The sequence below is a fragment of the Tachysurus vachellii genome, chromosome 24, assembly GCF_030014155.1.
Source record: "Tachysurus vachellii isolate PV-2020 chromosome 24, HZAU_Pvac_v1, whole genome shotgun sequence".
NCBI classification, from domain to species: Eukaryota; Metazoa; Chordata; class Actinopteri; order Siluriformes; family Bagridae; genus Tachysurus; species Tachysurus vachellii.
The window spans coordinates 10,656,315-10,678,151 of NC_083483.1; the positions used below are offsets into that span (position 1 = coordinate 10,656,315).

Genomic DNA, 21,837 nt, shown 5'->3' on the forward strand with positions numbered 1-21,837 from the left:
TCTTTTTGATCTGAAAAACTCTTGAAAACATAATTAATTTATACCCCCCCCCCCCTTTTTTATAACACAAAAACATTACAAACACATACAACATAAACTTGCCTATTTGCATGGCCCTTATGACTGCCATCAGCTTTTTATGATATTAATGGATCTATGTGGAATGATCTCTTATCAGGTTGTTGTTTTTTTGTTTTGTGGCAGAGCTTGTGATGTGAATCTCTGCCTAGTCTCTCCCAGTGAGCAGACCATGGGCCTCTTATTTTGGTAATTCTTTACCACAACGTCATCACTACTTTCAAATTTGTGATGGTGCACATTCTGACCAGAATGCATTTTATTTTTCTGGCTTGGTGAAAAATAACAGGTAATGAGTTACACAGATTCTTGAGCTCCTTTCTCAGTCTGTTTACCGTAGCCTGTAACTGGTTTAAATCCGTTTTGGGGCCTGTTCTCTTAAGGGAAAATTTGCATTCCCTTGAAATATGTCCCTCTTTGCCACATGAATAACACACCAAGAGGTTATCAGGGTTACGAGGGGGTAGTCTTTCCTTTCTATCTCCAGTAGTATAGTTCTCTTTTTTCTGGGAAACCTGTCTGGCTCTATTCTTTTTGAGGTTTTTAACACCTACTGCTGACACAGGATGGGATCTCTTTGCGTTAGCATTGTTGTTGAAAAACTTTCATTTTATCAATAATGTCATTATAATCAGAGAGATGGGTTACAAACATCGACACAGCAGAACGAGTGAGTGAGTCACATTTGTTAATCAAAGCAGATTTAAAGCTGACATCATTCGGTGTGATGTCAGGATTGCCACTGAAAGTTTTAAATGTCTCCAATAATCGCTCTGAAAATGCCATGGGGTGCTCCCCTGTCCTCATGTGCACATCAGATATTTTATCCCAGTCAACGGACATTACACCTATGATTTCAAGCAGTGCCTGTTTCCTCTCTAACTTATTGGCAGTTCTAGTTTTGACTTTCTGATTTAACGCTCCAGACAAAGTGTCAGGCAAACACACAATTAACAACACACATGCATCACCATCTGTAAATTTGTAAATGTCAGCATATTGCTCGAAAACCTTTATAAAGTCTAATGGATCTTGTTTGGCAGGATCAAATTTACCAATACTTTTAATCACAGCTTCTAGTGTGCTTTAACTCTCTTCATTTGAATATATTGTCTTCTGGTAAAGTAGGTTCCTGACTTTTGTATACTATCTGCTTAACTCACTTTGTTCTAGAGTAGTCTGATTTGAATTGTGTTATATTCTATACCATTGTTGATTTTATAGTGTTGGTCTTTGTTGTTCTCTCAGCTGATAATCAGGAGTAGTTTCAGTCTACCTTAAGGTGTGAATTGTGGGCAGGGCTTACCTATTTAAATTGAAGGTTCTCCGCTACAGACGCTAGAGTTTGTAAGTATCTCTCTCTCACACATTGTAACATTAGTGTCTAGTACTGTTTTGATATATTCTACCATACCTTGTGTAAGTCTCAAACAGTGGTGGTAGGTGGGCTCTGGAATTGCCAGTCGGCTGTGAAAAAAGCTGATTTTATCTCTGCTTTAACTTCCCATTTCTCCTTTGATTTTCTTGTGCTAACAGAGACCTGGATATCCCCACAGAACACTGCTACACCAGCTGCTTTATCCTCTGCCTCTGCTTTCTCTCACTCACCACGAGAAACAGGCAGTGGTGGTGGTACAGGTGTATTGCTGTCAAACAAATGGTGCTTTACACCTCTCCTCTTGTCACATTTAACCATCTCCTCTTTTGAATTCCATGCCATTTCAGTTACCTCTCCAATCAACCTTGTCATCATTGTTGTTTACCGCCCTCCTGGTCCCCTAGGTGACTTCCTGGAAGAAATGGACACACTGCTTAGTGTTTTCCCTTCCGATAGCTCTCCTCTGACGCTGCTTGGTGACTTCAACCTCCCCTCTGACAAGCTACATTCTTCTTCCCTCCTGTCTCTTCTCGACTCATTCACCCTCACACTCAACAGCTACATCCCCACACACAAAGGAGGTCCTGGACCTGGTTTTCACCCGTCCTTCTCCAGCTACAGACGTGACTGCTTCCCCACTACACGTCTCTGATCATCACCTGGTATCCTTCACCATCACTCTCCCTACCCTACCTAAAACTAACTCTCACCCCCTCGCTCTACCCCGCCGCAACCTTCACTCTGTCTCCCCTTCTTCTGTAGCTTCTGGCATTCTTTCTTCCCTTCCTGATCCTGAGTCTTTTTCCTCACTACCCTTGGACTCGGCCACAGATACTTTCCTCTCTTCTCTTTCCTCAACTATGGACTTCCTCTGCCCTATGTTCACTAAACCCAAGAAAACTTCTTGTTCTGCTCCTTGGCTTTCAGATGTGCTGCGCAACAATCGAAGAGAGCTAAGATCATCAGAGAGAAAGTGGAAGAAATCCCAACTTGATGCAGATCTTGATTCTTACCGAACACTTCTTGCCAAGTTCTCCTCAGATGTGACTTCTGCCAAGACTTCCTTCTACAAGGAAAAGCTTGAAGCTTCCTCACATGACCCTCAGAAATTCCACAACATCATCTCTTCTCTGCTCAACCCCCCGGCTCCACCTTCTTCATCCTCCCTGACTGCAGAAGACTTTGCTTCCTTCTACCAGGAGAAGATTGAGGAAATCTGCCGGACCTTCACTTCAGCCCCGACTGCACTTATATCTCAGAGTATGGATTCCCCTACACCTTTGTTGTCGCATTTCTCAACTGTAGCAGCAGAAGAGATTTTACAGCTCATCCAGTCTTGCAATCCTACCACCTGCCCATTGGATCCACTCCCTTCCACTATGCTCCAGACCATCTCGCAAGACCTTCTGCCCTTCATTTCCACTATCGTCAATAGATCCATAGCATCTGGTCAGGTACCAACTACTTTCAAGAGAGCAAGGGTTATTCCCATCCTAAAGAAACCCGCTCTGGATCCATCAGACATCAGTAACTACAGACCGGTATCACTTCTCTCATTTCTTTCAAAAATTCTTGAGCGCATTGTCTATAATCAACTGTCTGTCTATCTCTCACAGAACAACCTCCAAGACCCCAACCAGTCTGGCTTTACAGCAGCTCATTCCACAGAGACAGCCCTTTTGGATGTCTCTGAGAAACTACATGCTGCTAGATCAGCCAAACTGTCATCCGTCCTTATCCTCCTTGACCTTTCAGCAGCATTTGATACGGTCAACCATGAGACTCTCTTATCCACCCTCAGGAGTCTTGGGATTTGCGGATCAGCTTGGGAATGGTTTGCTTCCTACCTGGAAGGACGCTCATATCAGGTAACATGGAGGGGAGTGACCTCTGCTCCACGCAGACTCTCCACTGGCATCCCACAGGGCTCAGTACTTGGTCCTCTTCTTTTCTCCCTGTATACTCACTCTCTTGGGGAAGTTATTTCCTCACGTGGGTTCTCTTACCACTGCTCTGCTGATGATACACAACTTATCTTCTCTTTCCCACCCTCAGATACCACAGCTTCTGACCGGATCTCAGCATGTCTGGCAGAAATTTCATGATGGCTCATCAGTTAAAGCTCAATCCTAGCAAAACTGAACTGCTTTTCATCCCAGGTGATTCATCCCCAGGTCATGACCTTGCTATATCCTTGCACAACGATCTGATCTCCCCTTCAGCCACAGCTCGCAACCTTGGGGTAACCAAGGACAATCAACTGTCCTTTTCCTCTCATGTTGCTAATGTGACTCGCTCATGTCGGGTTCTTTACAACATTAGAGGGATTTGGCCATTTCTGTCCACACAGGCTGCTCAGGTACTTGTTCAGTCTCTTGTCATCTCTAGACTGGATTACTGCACTGCTGGCAGGTCTACCTATGAACGCAATCCGTCCTCTGCAAATGATCCAAAATGCAGCTGCCCGGCTTGTTTTCAACCTGCCAAAGTTCTCACATACCACCCCGCTGCTGCGATCCCTCCACTGGCTTCCAGTAGCTGCACGCATCAGATTCAAAACACTGATGCTGGCCTAGAAAGCCAAAAATGGACCAGCTCCCTCTTACCTCAAAGCCCTCATCACTCCGCGCACTGCACCCCGCACCCTCCGATCTATCAGCACTGCTCGACTGGTTCCACCATCTCTCAGGGTAAGAGGCAAGTATACTACAAGACTCTTCTCTGTACTGGCACCAAGGAGGTGGAATGAACTTCCCCTAGAGGTCCGGACAGCTGAGTCACTGGCTATTTTCAAGGGGCGGTTGAAGACCTACTTATTCAGGAAACACTTCAATTAGCACTTCTTTCCTTATCTTTTGCATTAAAAAAAAAAAAACCTTTGACACTTTTTCATTGTAACTTTGAACAAATGTTTTAAACTCATGGTATCTTAAGTATGTAACTTAGTGAGCCAGCATTAATGTATCCAATGTTAGAGATTTAAGCACTTATGTACGTCGCTCTGGATAAGGTCGTCTGCCAAATGCTGTAAATGTAAATGTAGCTCATTGGGTTTAAACCCTCTGACCATAGAAGAGGTCATTGGTTCCTCCGCTCCTTCACAAGCACGCATATTTGTAGTCAAGTGAATTGGAGCCATGGGGAACTTAACTGTACATTCAGAGTTTTGACTACTGACTGACTGAGAATCTCTTTCTGAGTTCTCATTAATGTCTAGCATGTCAGGGACCTGATTACACAACATGTCACATACACATGTCTTACTGCTGCTTGTCACAGTTTTGCCGTTTTTTATCAGGAATTGACAAGCAGACTTTGCTTCCTCCAAATCTTTGAACAATTTTAAACAGATGAACTAAGCATGCTGTTGTTAGTTTTAAGGCATGCAATCTTATTCTGCATCCTAACCTTTTCTTCTTTCCACAGTATTTCACTAAACTGGTAACCTCTTTTAGAGATTATCCCGTCATCTAGTCTAGATTGCAGTTGCTCATTTTCAGCCTTTAATGCATTTAAAGTCTGTCTAATGGCTTTGTACGATGCAAGAACTGCTTGCAGTGCATTGGCAATTTTTCCTTTTTTGTTCTTGGGCATTTTAGGATCACTTTCAAACTTAGAAATAGCCCACTCATACGGTTTATCAACAATGTTCTCTATTCCATCAAACATTCCCTGAGAACCGTGTTTAGAGATGTACTTAACAATCAGCTGTTCCATTTTCACAAACTCAAAACTTGTCTTAAATCTTAGTCTTTAAACTTTACACAGTTTCTGTGACTACAAGCTGTCTAGTTAACCGTTAGTCTATTTATTCACAGCTCCAGTACTTCGGACGCAAATGAACAAAACAGCCACAACACATCGGGCTTTTGAACTCAAAAGTCTCACTGCTTCTAACACAGTCACACTGCGTCTGGCCTCGAGTTCAACTACAGTAACACTCACAAACACTCACAAACAAAAAAACACTCACAAACAGTTTAAATTGTAACACAGTCACATTACGTGGGACAAAACCACAGTACGTCAGGTTTCTTTGCGTTAAAACCTAACTGTTTACTTAACCACAGCACATGGACTTAAAACATAAGTTTAAAACACTGTCACAGTCTGTCAGACAACACCACACTACTTCGGGTTATTGCTTTAAACTCTACAGAGCCGTGGTACATCAGGCCTATACATACATTTACACCATCACTGTTTCACTTACTTTAGAAACACTTTTAGCTGTAATCCGGTCGTGTTCATCGGCAGTCATTTTATTCAAAGGGTCCAGGAGAGGAACCTCAGCTGCCTGGATTATTTTCTTCAGGTCCAGCAACTCCTTGATGGCCATCTGGAGACTGTATTCTGATGTATGCTGGTCTCAAGCAGGTGTTGGAGCAGCTTCTCCATGCTGACTCCCGGTGCAGGGTCCGTGTTCACTGCCCACATACACCAACATTGTAACACTTGCTTCAGCGATTTGAACACGGATGAAAGGCACATAGTTGGGGATCGAGAAAAAATAGTGCTCTTTATTATTGTGTCCTCCAGCCACAAAGGAGAAGTGGACAGTGAGCAGAGTACTCTGGAAAGGCTTTAGGTGCAGCTATAGGTGCAGCAGTGCTGGAGGCTTTAGCTAGTGATGGAGGAAGAGTGGGTGAAGCAGCAAGGCAGGGAGGTAGACACCAGGAACGTGGCTTGGGCTCAGCAGATCGGATCTTCCACCCAGAATTCAAACACATTCCTCCCCCTACTGCTACGCCTGGTTCCCTCCAGTGAAGAGTTAATCTGTGCTCCTGATTGGCTCTGACTTGCAGCCACACTCTGAACTGGCCTTGGTGCTGAAGTGCAAGAAGTGATTTCGTGTAGTTTGCATTTGATGATAGCAGATAGTAGCATAGAGCATAGGTGTTAGTAATACTTTGTTGAAGTATTTCAATAATACTTGAATAATGCTTTGCTTCAATAATTGAACTTATTTAAAAATGAATATTAATGACATCTATATTGATTAATTATCTTTTACAGCTTGTTGCTGTGGGTCAGGAGCCTGTTCTCTTCTCCGGCACCATACGAGACAATAGAACTTACGGATTACCAAACTGTTCACTCGCGAAAATAGAGGAAGCAGCACGCAAAGCCAATGCACATGAATTCATCTGCCAGTTTCAGAAAGGTTATGACACAGGTATGATTCACTTGAACAGACTTTGAAGTTACAGTTTGTATTAACAGTACAGCAGATTGCACATCAAACATTAAAATATGCTATATAAGTTAAATATGTAATTAGAAAGTGTCATCTTCGACTTTGATGACGGCAGGATGTCTTAAAATCACTGAATTGTCATGAGCACTGCACGATTATGAAATGTCATATTTAATTGTAGTCCTGATCACATGAACTCAGTTGCTATTCGTCACCTTGTTTTATATTCAAAACAAGGTGTAAATGGAGATTGAGCAAGATTTAAAATTAGATTTTGAATAAACATTGTTTCTCAGATGTTGGAGAACGAGGAAGTCTTCTTGGTAGCAGTCAGAAGCAGCGCATTGCGATTGCTAGAGCACTAATAAGACAGCCACAGGTTATATTACTGGATGAGATCACAAGCTTTCTGGATCCTAAGAGTGAACAAATGGTACACATGCACACAAATACACACACATACAGAATGTATCTAGAATCACTCTGTAACAACATGCTTTAAAATGCTCACTCAGGTCCAACAAACCCTGGCCAACTGCCCCAGTCAGACCTTACTGGTGATTGCACACAGACTGAAGACCATTGAGAAGGCAGACCAGATTATTGTGATTGACCAGGGGATGATTGTGGAGCAAGGCAGCCACCAGGAACTCATGGAGAAGAAGGGACATTACTACAAACTGAAAGAAAAACTCTTTACTGAAAATAACAGTAACAGTTAATGTGAAACATGTTTCACTAATGTGAAATAAAGTCTAATATTAAACCTGGAGGCATGGACACTTCAGCAGTATACAGTACGGCTGTAATCATAAACAACAATAGATGTTTTTGGTATTTGACAATGTCTTTTCAGCTACAGTGTCAATAGTTTGTCAGTATACTTTATATTTACACATTGTAAATAATGCTGAAAAATATATTATTTTTTATTTCATTTTAGGCATGTGGGATCATCACATAGATGCTTGTTTGGTAGAAAACAGATACAGACAGAAAGGAAATGTTTATGATTCATGTGACTAGTCACAATATTCAGATTTCTACTCTTATTATTATAAAATCACAACATTGTCTGTTATGGATTTTTATCTTGTTTTGGTAAGAACCCAGGCTGAGGAACATATCCATTACTATAACTGATTCTGCAATCTGTGGTTATGATAGATGTGTTTTATGTTCACTTGTAGAAGCTGCATGTCTCTCATAAGTGACTCTTTTAGCTGCACCTTTGCTGAACAATCCCTTTTCCCTCTTAAAATGTCTTTCATAAATTCTTTCAATAAATATTTAATTTTATTCAATTGTATTTCTTTTTTTTTCCACCTGTCCCCAATATTACTTTCTACCTTATTAGTACATCTAATATTTCTGTACAAAATGAACAGAAGTCTCTCTGACTTCTCTAATGAATAAACCTCACACTTGCTAGTGTTTCTACGTCTTCCTTACATGCCTCTGGATTCCTATCAATGGAGCATGCTCTGATAGAGAAACACTCCTAGAATTATACAAACAACTAAGTGTTTGTGTGTGTGTGTGTGTGTGTGTGTGTGTGTGTGTGTGTGTGTGTGTGTGTGTGTGTGTGTGTGTGTGTGTGTGTGTGTTTGTGTGTGTGAGTGTGCCTGTAATTTTAGTTAATCAATTCAGTAAATGATCAATTGCTGCTCTCTACTGGTCAAAACTTATAATTCTGTTTCAACTGCACATACAGGGAATACAGTTAGCTCATAATTATTGACACCTTTCATAAAATGCTCAGAAGGGAACATTGGAGTGTTACAATCAACAGGAACACAATGGAGAGAGGGAGCATCATATAAATATGAAATTAAAACACTTAAGGCCTCCTTTTACAGCATCAATTCTTCTTGGGAGTGAAAGATTAAACTCCTGAACAGTGGAAAGAGGTCAGAGGGATTTGAGATTTGAGTAAACTCTGACAATGTAAACAGTGGTGAATTCACGTGCTAAATAAAATGGCCTGCATCTAACAGTCACAAACTCCACAGATGATGAGCAGTAACTAGAAACCAGCACAGAGTTCTTACACCATTCTGTGTTGATGTAAACACACACACCACCACCGCGAGTCTTACAGCACAGAGCTGCATTTCTGTCGGCTCTAAACGATGTGAGCTCGTTTGTCTGCTTTTGGGACTTGTGTGAAAACCTGATGATGTTTTGGATCATATTTTAAGCGACACTGTATATACACTCATATGCTGTAGAACTGTATATACCAGCACTTTGTACCTGTGAGAAAGTGTAGTAATGTGGATGTTATACACAAAGTTGTATTGTACTGAATATGTTACATGTTCTCTGGACGCACTGGTGTTGTGCTGGTCCAGTGTGTGGCAGCTGAGCACTGATACAAACCCATGTTTTTGTTTGAGTGACATGACGTCACAGGCGCGAGCGCTTAAAAAAAAAATTTCATTAGCTGCAGACAGAAAAACGCGCAAATGGAATCGATGGCTTGTTTTCGTCTGGAATGTAGTAAGTAAACTCCCTTTTTTTTTATAAAAAATAATAGTTATTAAAGTAAATATTACAGTAAATATTACAGTAAATATTACAGTAAATATTCACGCTGGAGAAATGTTCTCACTCCTTGGCTGAAGTGTTATTAATCATATCAACAAGAGTGTGAGACCTCCAAAGTGTATAAGATCATGATATAAATGTGATATATATATAAAGTCATATCCCGGTGGCACTGAAATAATTGAAATTGTCCCTGATAGTACAGAGAAACGGAGAGCTGCAGGTTTTTGGATCGAATTAAATAATAAAAAGAAACAAACGAAACCATGTCGACAGCAGAAGAGACGATTAAGATGATTTTTGATGAAACTTGGGAGGAGGCTGTGAGGAACTATTTATTTTAGCAGGTAGTGTGTGTGTGTATTAATTCTATATGTACTAATAAATGTATTTATTAGCGTCCCTTTAGCATTAGCGCCTCTTTACCATTAGAGACTTTTATCGTAAGAGCCTCTTTAGCATTAGCGCCTCTTTAGCATTAGCACTTTGTACCTGTGAGAAAGTGTAATAATGTGGATGTTATACACAAAGTTGTATTGTATTGAACATGTTACATGTTCTCTGGACGCACTGGTGTTGTGCTGGTCCAGTGTGTAGTATTTGAGCACTGAGCTAGAGAGCGGTTATACACTCTGCTTCTGTTAATAAACATTCATATCTTTGTACAAGAGAATTGTACAGAAATGTCCGATCTTAAATCATACCAAAAACATGCTTTAAAAAAAATAAACAAACCCATGTTTTTGTTTGAGTGACATGACGTCACAGGCGCGAGCGCTTAAAAAAATCTCATTAGCTGCAGACAGAAAAATCACGCAAATGGAATCGATGGCTTGTTATCGTCTGGAATGTAGTAAGTAAACTCCCTTTTTTTAATAAAAAATAATAGTTGTTAAAGTAAATATTACAGTAAATATTAAATATTACAGTAAATATTACAGTAAATATTACAGTAAATATTCACGCTGGAGAAATGTTCTCACTCCTTGGCTGAAGTGTTATTAATCATATCAACAAGAGTGTGAGACCTCCAAAGTGTATAAGATCATGATATAAATGTGATATATATATAAAGTCATATCCCGGTGGCACTGAAATAATTGAAATTGTCCCTGATAGTACAGAGAAACGGAGAGCTGCAGGTTTTTGGATCGAATTAAATAATAAAAAGAAACAAACGAAACCATGTCGACAGCAGAAGAGACGATTAAGATGATTTTTGATGAAACTTGGGAGGAGGCTGTGAGGAACTATTTATTTTAGCAGGTAGTGTGTGTATTAATTCTATATGTACTAATAAATGTATTTATTAGCGCCTCTTTAGCATTAGCGTCTCTTTAGCACTAGCGCTTCTTTAGCATTATAGCCCCTTTAGCATTAGCGCCCCTTTAGCATTAGCGCCCCTTTAGCATTAGCGCCCCTTTAGCATTAGCGCCTCTTTAGCATTAGCACTTTGTACCTGTGAGAAAGTGTAATAATGTGGATGTTATACACAAAGTTGTATTGTATTGAACATGTTACATGTTCTCTGGACGCACTGGTGTTGTGCTGGTCCAGTGTGTAGTATCTGAGCACTGAGCTAGAGAGCGGTTATACACTCTGCTTCTGTTAATAAACATTCATATCTTTATACAAGAGAATAGTACAGAAATGTCCGATCTTAAATCATAAGAAAAACATGCTTTAAAAAAAATAAACAAACCCATGTTTTTGTTTGAGTGACATGACGTCACAGGCGCGAGCGCGAGCTTTCATTAGCTGCAGACAGAAAAATCACGCAAATGGAATCGATGGCTAGCAGGTAGTGTGTGAGTGTGTGTATTAATTCTATGTATACAAATAAATGTATTAAAACTCATTCATCAACCTTGAAAAGTTTCCCCCAGTGGGTTTATTTTCTTTATAGTCAATAACTTTAGTGGAAGCCATTTGTTTACTGATTAAAATAAGAATTTATGTCTAAATATGCGAAAGAAATGAAGGCAATTATCTCCTAAGTCTCCTTAACTCCTTGGCTGAAGTGTTATTAATCATATCAACAAAAGTGTAAGACTTCCAAAGTGTATAAGATCATGATATAAATGTGATATATATAAAATCATATCACAGTTAAAATCATATCAATTTTAACTGTTTTTCTTTTTTTTTCTTAACCAGACTCACACTTTGTTGTGCAAGAACGTGTTGGCAAGAAGAGAAATCTGATGGATGTTCCTTCCGAAAGACGTGAGGAGCAGTTGGTTAAAAGGAGGAGATCAGAGTCAGGAGAGAAGGACGTGGAGACCATCAAGCCTGAGACCAATGTAGAGGCATCCTCCACTGTCACAAGGACAGTCGGCGAGGAGAATCCTTTGAAGAGAAAGTGCATGGATGTTTCTCAAGGACCTGAGTCCAGGCCTGAAGGGACAGGAAAAAGGAACAGAACAGAGACAGAGGAGAACTATAAGAAGATGAAAGGTGAGAGACAGAAAACAGGAACATGACCTGTTTTGAGATCAGACATTTCATAATTCTGGACTCGTAATAGATGCTGTCTGAGGAAGTATCACTGAGCCGGATCTCTAAATCGGCACTCATTTATTTGTTACTTTTGTTCTACAGACATGTTTTTAAAGCGCTACGCAGTGGGACGTATGCTAGGACGTGGAGGCTGCGCTTCCGTCTGCGCAGGGGTCCGGAAGTCAGATAGGAAAAAGGTAATTTTCAGCACAAATGCAGTTACCTGGCACTGATAAAGACAAGGAAAGACTTGTAAAGTTATTTATCTGTTTCTGTGTTACAGGTGGCACTGAAGATCATGTCCAAGATTATAAATGACAAGTACATCACAGTTGTAAGTGAACTTAAATTACTTGTGATTTTCCTGATACGAAGGGTGAAAGTGACAAAACTCGTCAATCACAGTTTTTTCCAACTCGCAATTGGATGGTCATTGGGACTTATTAATTAATTACACTTGCATTTTAATCGTTATTTTGACTTCATGTTCATTTCTGTCCAATCCAGTACTAACCATGCCCGCTCTGTTTTTAGCCCGGTGACACACGCAGACTCCCCGCTGAGGTGGCGATTTTGGAACTCGTGTGCAAGCCGCCACGCTGTCCGTATGTGATCGAACTGCTAGATTGGATCGAGACGCCCGCAGGCATCGTCATCGTCTTGGAGAGGCCAGACCACTGCGTCGATCTCTTCGACTTCTGTAGCCGTGTGGACGTGACCGAAAATATGGCTAAAATCATCATGCGGCAAGTCATTCAGGCTGCACGTCACTGCCGTGCCCGGGGTGTGTTCCACCGTGACATCAAGGAAGAAAATATTCTCATCAACCCTCACACCCTTGAAGTCAAGCTCATTGATTTTGGCTGCGGTGATCTACATAAAGACACTCCCTACACTGAATATGCAGGTACCTGCACCTCAGAGACGAGTAGATTCGAAGGGTAGTGGAGCATTTTGTGATCTTACTGATGATACTTTTTCTCTGTCTCTCATTCAGGCACTCCGATTTACTTCCCTCCTGAATGGCTAACCGAAAGAAAGTACGAGGCGGAACCCGCTACTGTCTGGGGTCTGGGTGTCCTCCTGTACAGCCTGCTGTGTGGACAAATGCCGTTTAACAGCCCACACCAGACTGTTCATGGCCTCCAATGTTTCCCAGATCATCTGTCTATATGTAATAAAATACACATTTGTACACAAAGCTGCCATTGCTAAATAGCTGGATTTTTTTTTTAAAGTTACTAACTGAGAGAAAATAATAAACATACATTTCTAAAGGTTACCATATTTCATTTTTAACCAATTTCACACAGCTTCCTGTAGTCTGATCAACTGGTGTCTACAAAAGGACCCAAAAAGACGTCCAACACTAGAGCAGGTGATTGCACACCGCTGGGTCCGACATTACACGGTTGCCCCCTGCTGCAGAGTCCCCCTGGTCCTAAGAGGAATGACTCCAGTACTAGAGATTCATTAGGAATTCAAAAGAATTATTGTTTATACATTTTAATTACTCATGTATTAAATTGACTTTGTAATATGTTTTTATTTTCTGATCATTGTGACTTTGACTTTTGATGATTTTTTTTTTTTTTACTTTTTATGATTTTCTGACTTTTGATGATTTTCTTTTCTTGATTTTTGATCATTGTGTAAGAAATAAAAAAAATGTGACACTTTGTAAATAACTTTACATTACACTTGCAAATAAAACCAATGTAGTTTTGTCACAGCGTTCTATGTCCAATCCTTGGCATTCTCCCGATGGTAACTGTGTGATAAACCTTGGTAGGTCTTTTATTTTTTACTTTAATACATTCTTCTGTAATATTCCCAAATTGTCCATGCTTAGAATCCTTTCAACACTTGTTCCTTGGGATTATTTACTTGAAGATGTTCTCTGAGGAGGTGATGAACTGGTTGCAACAGCACTGTGATATCTCAGGATGTCAAGAAGACCTTATACGTTCCTGTCACACTCTCTGTTACACTGTTCATCTGGTTCTGGAGACCACGCTGTAAGGTTCACCAAGGCCGGAACATGGATCCATTGTAGATAAGCACTTTGGGACAGCGTTGGGCACTCTTGTATCTTTAATGCTGTGACGAGAGCTGCCTTTCTTGTCCATTCCCACATCTTTGTTTCTTTTTGATCTGAAAAACTCTTGAAAACATAATTAATTTATACCCCCCCCTTTTTTATAACACAAAAACATTACAAACACATACAATATAAACTTGCCTATTTGCATGGCCCTTATGACTGCCATCAGCTTTTTATGATATTAATGGATCTATGTGGAATGATCTCTTACCAGGTTGTTGTTTTTTAGTTTTGTGGCAGAGCTTGTGATGTGAATCTCTGCCTAGTCTCTCCCAGTGAGCAGACCATGGGCCCCTTATTTCGGTAATTCTTTACCACAACGTCATCACTACTTTCAAATTTGTGATGGTGCACATTCTGACCAGAATGCATTTTATTTTTCTGGCTTGGTGAAAAATAACAGGTAATGAGTTACACAGATTCTTGAGCTCCTTTCTCAGTCTGTTTACCGTAGCCTGTAACTGGTTTAAATCCGTTTTGGGGCCTGTTCTCTTAAGGGAAAATTTGCATTCCCTTGAAATATGTCCCTCTTTGCCACATGAATAACACACCAAGAGGTTATCAGGGTTACGAGGGGGTAGTCTTTCCTTTCTATCTCCAGTAGTGTAGTTCTCTTTTTTCTGGGAAACCTGTCTGGCTCTATTCTTTTTGAGGTTTTTAACACCTACTGCTGACACAGGATGGGATCTCTTTGCGTTAGCATTGTTGTTGAAAAACTTTCATTTTATCAATAATGTCATTATAATCAGAGAGATGGGTTACAAACATCGACACAGCAGAACGAGTGAGTGAGTCACATTTGTTAATCAAAGCAGATTTAAAGCTGACATCATTTGGTGTGATGTCTGGATTGCCACTGAAAGTTTTAAATGTCTCCAATAATCGCTAATTACACCTAGGACTTCAAGCAGTGCCTGTTTCCTCTCTAACTTATTGGCAGTTCTAGTTTTGACTTTCTGATTTAACGCTCCAGACAAAGTGTCAGTCAAACACACAGTTAACAACACACATGCATCACCATCTGTAAATTTGTAAATGTCAGCATATTGCTCGAAAACTTTTAGAAAGTCTAATGGATCTTGTTTGGCAGGATCAAATTTACCAATACTTTTAATCACAGCTTCTAGCTCATTGCGTTTAAACCCTCTGACCATAGAAGAGGTCATTGGTTCCTCCGCTTCTTCACTAGCACGCATATTTGTAGTTAAGTGAATTGGAGCCATGGGAAACTTAACTGTACACTCAGAGTTTTGACTACTGACTGACTGAGAATCTCTTTCTGAGTTCTCATTAATGTCTAGCATGTCAGGGACCTGATTACACAACATGCCACATACACATGTCTTACTGCTGCTTGTCACAGTTTTGCCGTTTTTTATCAGGAATTGACAAGCAGACTTTGCTTCCTCCAAATCTTTGAACAATTTTAAACAGATGAACTAAGCATGCTGTTGTTAGTTTTAAGGCATGCAATCTTATTCTGCATCCTAACCTTTTCTTCTTTCCACAGTATTTCACTAAACTGGTAACCTCTTTTAGAGATTATCCCATCATCTAGTCTAGATTGCAGTTGCTCATTTTCAGCCTTTAATGCATTTAAAGTCTGTCTAATGACTTTGTACGATGCAAGAACTGCTTGCAGTGCATTGGCAATTTTTCCTTTTTTGTTCTTGGGCATTTTAGGATCACTTTCAAACTTAGAAATAGCCCACTCATAGGGTTTATCAACAATGTTCTCTATTCCATCAAACATTCCCTGAGAACCGTGTTTAGAGATGTACTTAACAATCAGCTGTTCCATTTTCACAAACTCAAAACTTGTCTTAAATCTTAGTCTTTAAACTTTACACAGTTTCTGTGACTACAAGCTGTCTAGTTAACCGTTAGTCTATTTATTCACAGCTCCAGTACTTCGGACGCAAATGAACAAAACAGCCACAACACATCGGGCTTTTGAACTCAAAAGTCTCACTGCTTCTAACACAGACACACTGCGTCTGGCCTCGAGTTCAACTACAGTAACACTCACAAACACTCACAAACAAGGGTTGTGTGAGTGTGGCGCTGTGCATGGCGACACGCAGCAGCAGTAGTTTGGAAGCGTGCAGTGCAGTGTGGTTTATTGTTTGCGGTTTTGTGTTTGTTATTGTTTGTTTTGTGTTTTTTTTCATCTATTAGAATTTTTTATTGTTTAGAAACAATGAATTATTTTAATACGTCAAGTTTTTTCTTTTTTTGCACTTTTTGAGTGTGTTTTGCGAGCCCTGTGTATCTCTGCAGTACAGCCGCGAGTTTCTTCTCCTACTACATAACTCTGGAGAGGGAAGTTTGGATCCCTGGCAGCGTTTCCAGCAGAGGTTGTTCAGTCGGATTTTACCGCGGCAAACCGAGAGTGTGTATCCAAGCCGAAGGGGGTGAGGAAGAGGGGGAGTCGCAGCGGCATGCGCCAGAGATTGAGGAGACAAGGCCATCATCGTATTACTCTCCCTACAGTTATGCTGGCCAACGTTCAGTCACTCCGAAATAAATTGGATGAGCTCCGGGCAAATGTAAAATTCCTGAAGGAGTTTAGAGAAGCATGTCTTCTTGCTTTCACGGAAACATGGCTCAAGGAACAAGACTCTTATTCCGACTTGGAAATTGATGGATTTGGGGTACCCTATCGTTTGGACAGAGATCCAACTGTGACGGGTAAATCACTTGGTGGAGGATTATGCCTTTATGTTAATAAAAGTTGGTGTAATACAGTGGTCATTGAACTCTTATCTGTTTCCCTTCGACCCTATAACTTACCAAGGGAGTTCCCCCAGATTTATCATTCACCCGAGAGCTAACGCTGACTCTGCAACCCGAATTATTGTTAAAATTGTGCAAAGGCTTCAAGGGATCTCGCCGGACGCACCTAATTTTATTATGGGTGATTTTAATCACTGTAATATGGAGAAGTCCCTGTGTGGTTTTTATCAGTATGTAACCTGTTTTACACGCAGGGCCGGCCCTGGCCAATTTGCTGCCCTAGGCAAGATTTCACCTGGTGCTCCTGGAATCACAGACAATTGTGTTCCGATCATTTTGTTCATAAACTTACACAGAAACAAACTGCACAGCTTTGTCCTGTTTTTCTTTATTTTGAAAATATTTTGGAAACACACACAAACTATCCCCTCCTCGAACCGCCACCTTATTGTGGTGGAGGGGTTTGCGTGCCTGAATGATCCTAGGAGCTATGTTGTCTGGGGCTTTCTGCCCCTGGTAGGGTCTCCCAAGGCAAACAGGTCCTGGGTGACAGGCCAGACCAAGAGCGGTTCAAATACCCCTTATGAGTGGTTTAAAAACAAGGTCCGTGACGTCGCCCGGTATGGCGCAACCGGGGCCCCACTCTGGAGCCAGGCCCGGGGTTGGGGCTCGCATGCGAGCGCCTGGTGGCCGGGTCTTACCCCACGGGGCCCGGCCGGGCTCAGCCCGAAGGAGCGACGTGGGGCCGATCTCCTGTGGGCCCACCACCTGCAGGAGGGACCGTAAGGGGCTGGTGCAATGTGGATTGGGTGGCAGTCGAAGGCGGGGGCCTCGGCGACCCAATCCCCGGACACGGAATCTGGCTCTAGGGACATGGAATGTCACCTCGCTGGGGGGAAAGGAGCCTGAGCTGGTGCGGGAGGTTGAGAGATACCGACTAGAGATAGTTGGGCTCGCCTCCACACACAGCTTGGGCTCTGGAACCCAACTCCTTGAGAGAGGCTGGACTCTCTACTACTCTGGAGTTGCCCGCGGTGAGAGGCGGCGGGCTGGTGTGGGCTTGCTCATAGCCCCCCAGCTCAGCAGCCATGTGTTGGAGTTCACCCCGGTGAACGAGAGGGTCGTTTCCCTGCGCCTGCGGGTCGGGGATAGGTCTCTCACTGTTATTTGTGCTTACGGGCCAAATGGCAGTGTAGAGTACCCGACCTTCTTGGCGTCTCTGGAAGGGGTGCTGGAAAGTGCTCCAACCGGGGACTCCATTGTTCTACTGGGGGACTTCAACGCTCATGTGGGCAGCGACAGTGACACCTGGAGGGGTGTGATTGGGAGGAACGGCCCCCCCGACCTGAACTCGAGTGGTGTTCTGTTATTGGACTTCTGTGCTAGTCACAGTTTGTCCATAACGAACACCATGTTCAAGCATAAGGGTGTCCATCAGTACACATGGTACCAGGACACCCTAGGTCGGAGGTCGATGATCGACTTTGTGGTTGTTTCATCTGACCTCTGGCCGTATGTCTTGGACACTCGGGTGAAGAGAGGGGCGGAGCTGTCAACTGATCACCACCTGGTGGTGAGTTGGATCCGATGGCGGGGGAGGAAGTTGGACAGACTTGGCAGACCCAAACGTACTGTGAGGGTCTGCTGGGAACGTTTGACAGAGTCTCCAGTCAGAGAGAACTTCAACTCCCACCTCCGGCAGAGCTTCAACCAGATCCCGAGGGAGGTTGGAGACATTGAGTCCGAGTGGACCATGTTCTCCGCCTCCATTGTCGACGCAGCCACTCGGAGCTGTGGCCGTAAGGTCTCCGGTGCCTGTCGTGGCGGCAATCCTCGAACCCGGTGGTGGACCCCGGAAGTAAGGGATGCCGTCAAGCTGAAGAAGGAGTCCTATCGAGCCTGGTTGGCTCGGGGGACTCCGGAGGCAGCTGATAGGTACCGGAGGGCCAAGCGAGCTTCAGCCCGGGTGGTTGCGGAGGCAAAAACTCGGGTCTGGGAGGAGTTTGGTGAGGCCATGGAGAAGGACTATCGGTTGGCCTCGAAGAAATTCTGGCAAACCGTCCGGCGCCTCAGGAGGGGGAAGCAGTGCCCTGCTCACACTGTTTACAGTGGGAGTGGGAATCTGCTGACTTCGACTGGGGACATCCTCGGACGGTGGAAGGAGTACTTCGAGGTTCTCCTCAACCCCACCGACATGTCTTCCATTGAGGAAGCAGAGGCCGAGGGCTCGGTTGTGGACTCGTCGATCCCCCAAGCTGAGGTCACTGAGGTAGTTGAGAAGCTCCTCAGTGGCAAGGCACCGGGGGTGGATGAGATCCGCCCTGAGTACCTCAAGTCTCTGGATGTTGTGGGGCTGTCTTGGTTGACGCGCCTCTGCAACGTCGCATGGAGGCTGGGGACAGTGCCTCTGGACTGGCAGACTGGGGTGGTGGTCCCTCTGTTTAAGAAGGGGGACCGGAGGGTGTGTTCCAACTACAGGGGGATCACACTCCTCAGCCTCCCCGGAAAAGTCTATGCCAGGGTACTGGAGAGGAGAATTCGGCCGATAGTCGAACCTCGGATTCAGGAGGAACAATGCGGGTTTCGTCCCGGTCGTGGAACACTGGACCATCTCTATACCCTCGCCAGGTTGCTGGAGGGTTCATGGGAGTTTGCCCAACCAGTCCACATGTGCTTTGTGGATCTGGAGAAGGCATTCGACTGTGTCCCTCGTGGTGACCTGTGGGGGGTGCTCTGGGAGTATGGGGTCCGGGGCCCTCTGCTAAGGGCTGTCCGGTCCCTATATGACCGGAGCAGGAGTTTGGTTCGCATTGCCGGCAGTAAGTCAGACTTGTTCCCGGTGCATGTTGGACTCCGGCAGTTGGACAGGATTTCTAGGCGCAGTCGGGGGCCGGAGGGAGTCCGGTTTGGGGACCACAGGATTTCGTCTATGCTTTTTGCAGACGATGTTGTCCTGTTGGCTTCCTCAAATCAGGACCTTCAGCGTGCACTGGGACGGTTTGCAGCCGAGTGTGAAGCGGCGGGGATGAGAATCAGCACCTCCAAGTCCGAGGCCATGGTTCTCAACCGGAAAAGGGTGGCTTGCCCCCTTCAGGTTGGTGGGGAGCTCCTGCCTCAGGTGGAGGAGTTTAAGTATCTTGGGGTCTTGTTCACGAGTGAGGGATGGATGGGGCGGGAGATCGACAGGCGGATCGGTGCATCTTCTGCAGTGATGCGGTCGATGTACCGGTCTGTTGTGGTGAAGAAGGAGCTGAGCCGCAAGGCGAAGCTCTCTATTTACCAGTCGATCTACGTTCCTACCCTCACCTATGGTCATGAGCTTTGGGTCATGACCGAAAGGACAAGATCCCGGATACAGGCGGCCGAAATGAGTTTCCTCCGCAAGGTGGCTGGGCGCTCCCTTAGAGACAAGGTGAGGAGCTCGGTCACCCGGGAGGAGCTCAGAGTAGAGCCGGTGCTCCTCCACATCGAGAGGAGTCAGCTAAGGTGGCTCGGGCATCTGTTTCGGATGCCTCCTGGACGCCTCCCTGGGGAGGTGTTCCGGGCATGTCCAACCGGGAGGAGGCCCCGGGGAAGACCTAGGACACGCTGGAGGGACTATGTCTCTCGGCTGGCCTGGGAACGCCTCGGTATTCCCCCGGAAGAGCTGGAGGAAGTGTCTGGGGAGAAGGAAGTCTGGGCGTCCCTGCTTAGACTGCTGCCCCCGCGACCCGGCCCCGGATAAGCGGTTGAAAATGGATGGATGGACACAAACTATATAAAAAAAACTATATTATGGAGACCTTGCTTTCCTTGCCTTTCTTACAGCAATAAAATATATATAATAAATATATAAATAAAATACTTCTCAGGTAATAATAATATATATAATAATAATATATAATATATATAATATATATAATAATATATATATTAATAAAAATAATAATTTGGGCGCCCGGGCGCCCCTAGTGGTTGGCGGCGCCCTTAGCATTTGCCTATTCTGCCTATGCGCAGTGCCGGCCCTGTTTACACGCTATATGAAATGTTTGGATCATTGTTACGGATCTGTTAAGGGTGCATACAAATCGTTTTGTAGAGCTCCCTTGGGTTCATCTGATCATAATGTTGTGTACTTGGTTCCACTATACAAATCGGTCCTGAAGAAAACCAAACCGGAACGTCGTTTAGTCCCGGTGTGGTCAGCTGAATAAATTGTATAAATTGTATCCAGGACTGTTTTAGCTGCACAGATTGAGATGTGTTTACTGATGCTTGTGCGGATTTAGATGAACTTACAGAGACGGTGTCAGCTTATATTACGTTTTGTGAAGATTTTGTTATTCCCAGGAAAGAAATAGCCATTTATCAGAATAATAAACCATGGGTCACTAAATCGGTAAAAAATGCAATTATTCAGAGAAATATTTGTTTTAATCAAGGTGATGTGACTCAGTATAAGGTATTAAAAAAACAAGTTAAAAAAGAACTTAAAATGGCAAGGCTTAATTATAAGGCCAAAGTGGAGGATATGCTAAAAACCGGGAATTCACGTTCTGCATGGGAGGGGGTGAAATCCATGATGGGGATGAATTCCAAAAGACGTAATATTTCTCTTGATGGGAAGCTTGATTTTGATCTCTCTAATGATCTGAATGTTTTTTATAATCGTTTTAATAGTCATGATTTTAGTCAGGAATTGGCAGTGTTTAATAATGCTGCCCCGGAACAGAATAGGGTAAATGTTGACAAGGATATGGTTTTAAAACCTTTTCGAGGTGTAAGAGAGAGGAAAAGTCCTGGCCCGGATGGTATTGGGGGCCGTATTGTTAGAAATTGTGCAGAACAACTTGCAGATATTTTTTGTTTTATTTTTAAAATGTCATTGAGTCTCCATAAGGTTCCCTGTCTTTGGAAAGAGTCTATTATCGTACCTGTTCCTAAGAATAATGCACCAAAATCCTTAAATGAGTACAGGCCAGTAGCACTTACTTCTTTGATAATGAAAACATTTGAGAGGATTGTGAAGGACACGCTTTTGACCATGGTACAGGCAAATTTAGATCCGCTTCAGTTTGCCTATAGGTCAGGCAGGGGTGTTGATGATGCGATATGTGCTCTATTAAACATGATTTTGGCACACCTTGAGGGCGTAAAAACTTTTGTACGTTTGGTTTTTATTGATTTTTCATCAGCCTTTAATTGTATCCAACCTCATATCCTAGCTGAAAGGTTAAAGAGTGTTCATAATATTGATTTTGGATTGATAAGTTGGCTGATGGATTTCTTAACCAATAGGTCTCAGCGTGTGAAGGT

The 21,837-nt window shown here is 43.1% G+C and overlaps 2 protein-coding genes across 2 annotated transcripts; both read left to right on the plus strand.

Annotated features, from left to right (window-relative positions):
* The first annotated feature begins 6,086 nt into the window (after nt 1-6,086).
* On the plus strand, nt 6,087-7,952 carry LOC132839076 (ABC-type oligopeptide transporter ABCB9-like). Its single transcript, XM_060859855.1, has 4 exons — nt 6,087-6,209; nt 6,473-6,632; nt 6,950-7,086; nt 7,169-7,952. Exons 1-4 carry the CDS (start codon nt 6,087-6,089, stop codon nt 7,373-7,375), a joined length of 627 nt encoding a protein of 208 aa, XP_060715838.1. The 3' UTR covers nt 7,376-7,952.
* Nucleotides 7,953-9,469: 1,517 nt separating this feature from the next.
* Nucleotides 9,470-13,184, plus strand: LOC132839077 (serine/threonine-protein kinase pim-2-like). Its single transcript, XM_060859856.1, has 8 exons — nt 9,470-9,526; nt 10,279-10,345; nt 11,361-11,653; nt 11,792-11,899; nt 11,986-12,036; nt 12,237-12,609; nt 12,700-12,876; nt 13,016-13,184. Exons 1-8 carry the CDS (start codon nt 9,470-9,472, stop codon nt 13,177-13,179), a joined length of 1,290 nt encoding a protein of 429 aa, XP_060715839.1. The 3' UTR covers nt 13,180-13,184.
* The last annotated feature ends 8,653 nt before the right edge of the window (nt 13,185-21,837 follow it).